The 6,997-nt window shown below is 34.5% G+C and overlaps 1 protein-coding gene across 3 annotated transcripts; it reads right to left on the reverse strand.

The window, feature by feature from the left end:
* Positions 1 to 3,004: 3,004 nt before the first annotated feature.
* Positions 3,005 to 5,537, reverse strand: LOC136216469 (F-box protein At5g03100-like). 3 transcript variants are annotated; one of them, XM_066003002.1, is made up of 5 exons: positions 5,277 to 5,537; positions 4,558 to 4,685; positions 4,262 to 4,433; positions 3,500 to 4,178; positions 3,005 to 3,325 (listed from the first exon to the last, which is right to left on the reverse strand). In XM_066003002.1, the coding sequence occupies exons 1-4, from the start codon at positions 5,527 to 5,529 to the stop codon at positions 3,523 to 3,525; spliced, it is 1,209 nt and encodes a 402-aa protein (XP_065859074.1). In that variant the 5' UTR covers positions 5,530 to 5,537; the 3' UTR covers positions 3,005 to 3,325; positions 3,500 to 3,522. The 3 variants fall into 3 exon arrangements, with proteins under 3 accessions (XP_065859074.1, XP_065859059.1, XP_065859064.1); XM_066002987.1 differs by having other exon boundaries at positions 4,558 to 5,537; XM_066002992.1 differs by lacking the exon at positions 3,005 to 3,325 and having other exon boundaries at positions 3,520 to 3,637; positions 3,952 to 4,178; positions 4,558 to 5,537.
* Positions 5,538 to 6,997: the final 1,460 nt, after the last annotated feature.

The raw sequence follows: 6,997 nt of genomic DNA on the forward strand, positions 1-6,997 counted from the left end.
AAATGGTGCACATGAACATATGGAGTCCAACATCTAGTTCTCCTAAAGAGTATAAAATATTTTTTAACAATAGTAGATGACTATTCTCAGTTACCTCCATAGTTGTTAAAGGCACAAGGCACTAAGGATTCCTGGAGCCTAAACTCAAGGCGCAAGACGAGGCGCATAAAATAAAATAAAAATATATACTCTTTTACTAGTTAAGAGTAAACAAAAGAAAACACACTTATGACCACACAAACAAAATAAAACCACAAAAACATAATACTAAATTAAGTTCATACTTCATAAAGACACTAACATATTCTTAACGTGTTAACCTAAAGTATATAACTAATGCCTACTAAACTAATAAGCATTCATTGTCAATCAAAAAGAACACACAAAAAACTAATAATCATCATTATCAAGATCATCCTCCAAATTAATATCGTCCTCTCCATGGTCTCCTCCACTGTCGAAATTTGTTTTTCTCTGGAGTGGAGGGGGAATAAGTTCTTATTTTAGAAGCTAAGTTTGAGTAGTCCATGTTAGCCCAAAGATTTGTTAGTATGGTTGAAACTCATTTTCAGAAAAAGCTTACAAGGAAAAACAATGGTCTAGAATTCAACCTTGTTTCAGCATGTGGTTCAAAAGGAACTCTTCATCAAATATTGTGTTGAGAGATGATAATGACATATTAGACAAGTTGGTCACAAAAGAAAAGAAAGGGAATTTGAAATCACTTCATGTTGTACCTAAAAAAGCTCTTCAGGCACTTCATAGAAAGAAAAGTTTATGAGCTTTTTAGGGACTATGTTGTATAAAAGGATTGAGTAAAAAAACATGTTTCTCTAATTTTACATGTTAAAAGAGTCATGACACTTCTATTTTTCTTAACAATGTCAGCTGAAGAAAGAAGGAAGACGGAACGAGTACGAACGAGATGCACAAGATTTTAGCTTTAAATAAGAAACAGAAGATGGTAGCTTCATGTGCAGTTAAGAGTATTCACTCCCATTAGGTATCAAATGAATGTCTTTCATGAAACTCAGTGAAACCACAGGTTTCACCAAACTGTGGTATTCTAAGATTTAATTTCTCAGGTAGACAATTTATCAGCCAACATTGAAATCTATGAAGGATCCGCCTAAATGATTAGCTTTTTGACCATTTAACAGCAAAATCACAACTAGGACCATAAATGAGCCGAGCTGCTCATGAGCGGTTCGGTGTTCGACTTGATTAAAGTTCGACCGTGTTCGGCTCAATTTTTAAATGAGCCAAGCTTGAGCACGGGTGTTCGATTCGATTAAAGCTCGCGAGCAAACTCGATTGTAGGTTCATGAGCAAGCTCAATTATAATATGCATGAACACACTCGTAAGCAAGCTTGGTTCGATTACTATGCTAATCATAATATTTCTATAAAGGGAGAAAATGTAAAAATACGTAGTTTTGTGTAAAATTTAGTTTTGTACGTTCCAAAACTATGTAGTTTTGTGTCAAAAATTTCCAATCAATATAACTAATGAACATAATTAAAATTTGTTCGCAAACGAACATTAACTGAATTAACGATAGCAAACAGCTTGTGAGTAGCTCACGAACAAAATATTAAGCACGAGCTCGTTAATTTTCTGACGAGCCGAGCCTGAGCAGGCCAAAGCTCAGATCGATTCGATTACAGCCCTATTCAGAACCATATCCCTGAAAAACAGAATATACTAAGAACAATATACTACTCAATCTTGGATAACTCATCAATTAGATAGTAGTAATGCCTTTCTTACACTAACTGTTAGTTTTTCTCTTCTATGAATACTTCTTTCTCCTGCATCTTTGTATATAAGCTCGCAGATACTGCATAAGTATACCCTTCTAATCCTAAAATTCAAATTAGGTTGAAAACATAACCCATGCATAATATCAATGACACTTTCAAAAGTTCCAGAATTTCAAAGAACCAATTTGGTTCAAGAAGAAACAAACCTAGGGAGTCCCTAAATCGAACAATGAACAATAGTCATGCTAAGGAATCTACAATAAATGAAAACTAGAGAGGGAGATAAAAGAATAACTAATATTGCAGCAATATATCAGTCATGCCGTGTTCCTGGTTCATCAAATTGCTAACAATTAACTCATGCTCAAGCAAAATTACCATGTAAAAACAACCCAATTCAATACCTGGAGAGTAGAAATAAATAATATGAATTGGCAATAGATTGATTGATATCATAGCAGCAGAAATATCCAGTAGGCGAAGATAGGCTAACAAGTAGAGTAGAATGGCACCAAAAATATAACCTTCACCAACATTGATCCCAAAGGTACTTCCGTTTGAGATCAAGGTTAACAGAGAAAAGCTATGGAGCTTTTTCTTTGTTTACGTCGTAGGATAAAAGCTACGAGAAATCAAAGTAAACCGTATACTGGCAATCAGCTGTTGTTTTCTATTTCTAACCAAATACTGATTATTCTCCTATTAGGTCTGAGCAACAAACAGGAAATGTGAAAATGGAAAACAAACACCCTCTACATGTAGCAATAGCTTTGAAGCATCAAAGTAAGTTGTCTAACAATTTCTGCAATTTCTTTCTTACACATGCTATTCATCTTACTAATAGAATTCCATCCAAGATCAACAGGAAAAAGAGTTTGATATTAGTAGATATGAAGTGTTCCATTAGGATTGTGAAACTGCTTTTTGGAAGAAAAACCAACTAATATCTACTTGTTACCAACAACAAAAACCAACAAACAAGCACTCAATCATGCATCATTTCTTTTTTAGAATAACGGTGGAAATTTTTATAGAAGACGACCAATGTAGAGAGAGGGGAGGAGGTCAAAAACAGGACTGCCAACCACCCTTAGAAGCCTTGGCTAACTGGTGAGATAAACGGTTAGTTGATTTTCTAAGGAACATAAAATCCCAATCATTAAAGAAATTAGCAAGAGATTTACTATCCTAAAAAATGGAACCGAAAATAAGAGAAAAGTGGGTAAAATTCATCTAGAGCAGCAAGCAATAATTATCTGGCAATCAAGTCTTGCACTAAATTAGTTCAACAGATTAAATCATATGTCAACAGAGTATGAGACTCAACTCTGCTAACCTAAGCATCCACAAAACCACTCAAGTTCCAAGAGTAGAACATAAGGGACGCACAACAAGTACCACTAAAATTCGCAAAAAGGATGTCCACATTTTAACAATGGGTAATGTGGAGAAGATACCATTTTCTTAGGAACTTCAAGCGCAAAATCCATCCAACGGCTGGACAGGAGCTACAAGTATAAATTTTCCAGCTTTTCTTCATTGTCTTAGGAATACCTCCAGTCTGAGAACACAGTTAGTTGGGTCAAGAATGCAGCTGCAAAAGGACCAAAACTTACACTAACTTGTAATGAGATTAACTTTTAATATTAGCTCTACATAGTTATATTAAGAAATTAGGTAGATTTCTGATCCCGACAAATGCAAAGATGTAATGAAAAATTTCTCAAACAGTTACCTTCAAGAACCAATACCGGAGTTCTAGCTCTTCATCCTGCTCAACTCAATTTCTAGCTCCTCAACATGCACAATCTGCTTCATGATCTCCTCAACTAAATTCATGCAGTCATCAGGAGTGATATCATCTGATTCTAAGCTGTAAAACCCCAAAGTAGCATGAAGTGAAGAAGGCAAGCTCATCAATTTAAGAGATGTAGAACCTAAGTTTCCCCAAATTTTCAATTTCTCAAGGTTAGGACATGAAATTTCCAAGAGATGGCAGCTCTTGCCAAATTCCTCTAGATTAAATATTTTCAAATGCTCAGAAGCAACAACAACAGCACCTTCAAAGCCACAACAGTGTAATTTTAAATCTTCAAGCAAAGGACTACCAGATAAAACATGCTCAATGGCTTGATCACCCAACTCAGAATAATATAAATGCAAACTCTTAAGAGATTCCCAATTTACTTTCTCATTTGGCACAAAATCACAAGCACATATCTTCATTGTAACCAATGAAGAATTGTTGAAAAGAAATTGTGGCAATGGGTACTCGTCCCCCGAATCCACCATAGTAGCATCACAATCCAAAATGAGCTCCTTTACATCTTTTCTGGCAGCTAAACGAATCCACAATGACAATCTAGGATCCAGGTACACCAAAGGGTAACATCTGGAGTTCATAACAAATTTCTCTGTATTCAAGCAATCATATAGAATTAATACATTGCCAGTCAAATTGATGAATTATAATTGAAGAATTATCCGACAGACATACCATTGGAAACAAAGTTGGGTACTGGGGCATCAGTCCATTTAAGCTTCCACGTCTTGTAAAGGTCACTCTCGAAGGCGTCTTTTGTTGATGGAAAAAATGAAATGATCCGGTGAATAAAAGAATCTGGCAGGCCACCTATGCAGTCTCCATCCTCCTTGCAGGTTGATAGAATCTTCAAACACAAAGGCAATGAATATTCACAAACGATCATATAATCATTCAAATTTCAAATGCTATTATTCATCTGTTAAAAGGAAATTAAACTTAAAACTTTCAATGAGACTGAAGAGTCTTACCTCCATCAGCCAACGCCCAATTTCTAGCTTCTCAACATGCTCAACTTGCCGAAGAGTCTGCTGGACCAAATTTATGTAGTCATCATGACTCATTTCGCCTTCCAACTCCTCCATGTCAAAGTAAAAATCTAAAGTAACATTAACTGAAGAAGTCAAATTCATCAATTTAAGAGTTGTAAACCACACTAGACCTGATATTCTCAATCTCTCAAGATTAGGAGAAGAAATTTCAAAGTAATTACATTCACACCTAACTCCGTCCAAAATCAGAGTTTTCAAACTTTTAGAGGCAATAACGAGCTCTTGAAACATATCACAGCCTGATAATTCCAAGTATTCAAGCAGAGGAGTACAACATAAAACATTTTCAATCGTATCATCTCCCAGGTCACAATCATATAAATTCAAACTCTTGAGATATTTCCAATTTACTTCCTCAATCCCATTCTCCATAAAATTACAAGTAGATAACTTCAATTTAACTAAGGAATAAGTGTCCAGAAGAAATTCCGGCACCAAGTACTTGGTGTCGTCATTGAAATTCACAACGAGCTCCTTTACATCTTTTCTCACAGCAAAATGGATCCACACTTCCAAGTCAGGAAATCGATCAGCCATAGCAAAACTTTTTAAATTGATGACGAATTTCTCGAGATTGGAGCAATCATGTAAACTTAGGGTTTTGTCAATGAAATTGGAAAACTGATCGGCAGACATACCATGATTGGGAACGAATTTGAGAACAGGGACTTGAGTCCATTGACACTTCCACAATTTGGATAACACTAAAGTCTTGACTAAATCGGTTGCTGGCAAAAAGGAGAGGATGCGTTGAATCAGGAAATCTGGTAAAGTACTAATGCGGTCTTCTTCCTCGGCGTATTTGATTCTTTTATTTCCATTTTCCGAATCGCACCTTCGAACATCGCTCCCCTCACTTTCCACCATTGAAGCTCCACCGGTTCCCGCCATAAACACAGTCCGTATCTTCTTTGATGCTCACTAAGACCTAATTTTGAATATATATATATTTTTTAGAGAGGACATTGCTTAAATTCCTAATTTCCTAATTTTGAAAAATAAAATATTTTTTTATGACACCATAAAATGAGAAGAAAATAAACAATTAAGCCACAATTTATTCATTTTTTTATAATTTTCATGACTAATCTAAAATTTTCAATTGACATATTTTCATAAATAAATAAACACTATAAAATTAAGAAAATATTTTCTTGCACCATATTTTTAGGCAATAAATAGATCTTAATTATCTTATTATTTACGTAATATAATAAATAAATAATTATTTTTTTCTACTTTTAAATACATTTATATTAATAAAAAAATTCACAAATAAATTTAGTCTTATAATTATCTTTTTTTAGTCTTATAATTATCTTATTACAAAAGATAATAAATAAATATTTTTCTAACTTTTTTCCAAAGTAAATAAAAAATTTAATTTTTTTAAAATTTTAAGAATTAAAAAATTGAAATGAAAAAATAAAATATCTATTAATATGGCTACATTGTTTTTTATTTTAAATAATATCATTTTAATTAATTAAATCTAAAATCTCACCTTCAAACTCATACATAAAAGATACTTATAAAAAATATATATCTGTAAAATTGATCATCCTGATTGACGCCATACATTTTATTATATTTGCTAACCTATATTGATTGAGTTTTTTTTTTAATTTATGTTCATTTTTTTATTATAGGTAAAAATCATATTTAAACTTATAATATTTATAATTTTCATACGTATTGAGTCTTTCATTTACGGCTTAACTAGCAGTATCGTTAGTGAAAGACTCAATATGTGTGAAAATAAAAGATTAACTAATAAAAGAATCGTATAAAAATAAAAAAAAATAAAAATTTCTAATTAATTATTTAGATAAAAAAGGTTTTTTTGCGATGTCAGAGCTTGCGATTGCCCTAGAGCTGCGATCGCCAGAATCCCACCGCCACACTTTCTTCATCCCGCCCGACGACCAGCCCCCCCCCCCCCCCCCCCCGATTTCCAATGGTCCGCCGCCCCCGAAATTGTCTTGGAAGGACGTCGTCGCCGCCAACTCGAACTCCTTGCCTCCTCGGACTCGTAAGGACTTTTGTGCTGAGGGATTAATTCATATTATTCCCAACTCTGAAGACCCACTGATCCCGATTGTTACCATTGATCCTGAGCTGAATAAGAGGTTAGCGAAGCCCTGGGAAGACGCCCTAATCATTAAGATCCTTGGCCGGAGTTTGGGTTATGTTGCGCTCCAACGTAGAACAATGGAGTTATGGAAACCAATTGCAGGAGTTAGTATGATGGATTTGGGAGAGGGTTTCCACCTAGTCCAATTTGACAACGAGCTGGATAGAAGCCACATGATCAATGATGGCCCTTGGATGGTCCAGGGACACTATTTGACAGTCCGCA

The sequence above is a fragment of the Euphorbia lathyris genome, chromosome 1 (genome assembly GCF_963576675.1).
Source record: "Euphorbia lathyris chromosome 1, ddEupLath1.1, whole genome shotgun sequence".
Classification (NCBI taxonomy): domain Eukaryota; kingdom Viridiplantae; phylum Streptophyta; class Magnoliopsida; order Malpighiales; family Euphorbiaceae; genus Euphorbia; species Euphorbia lathyris.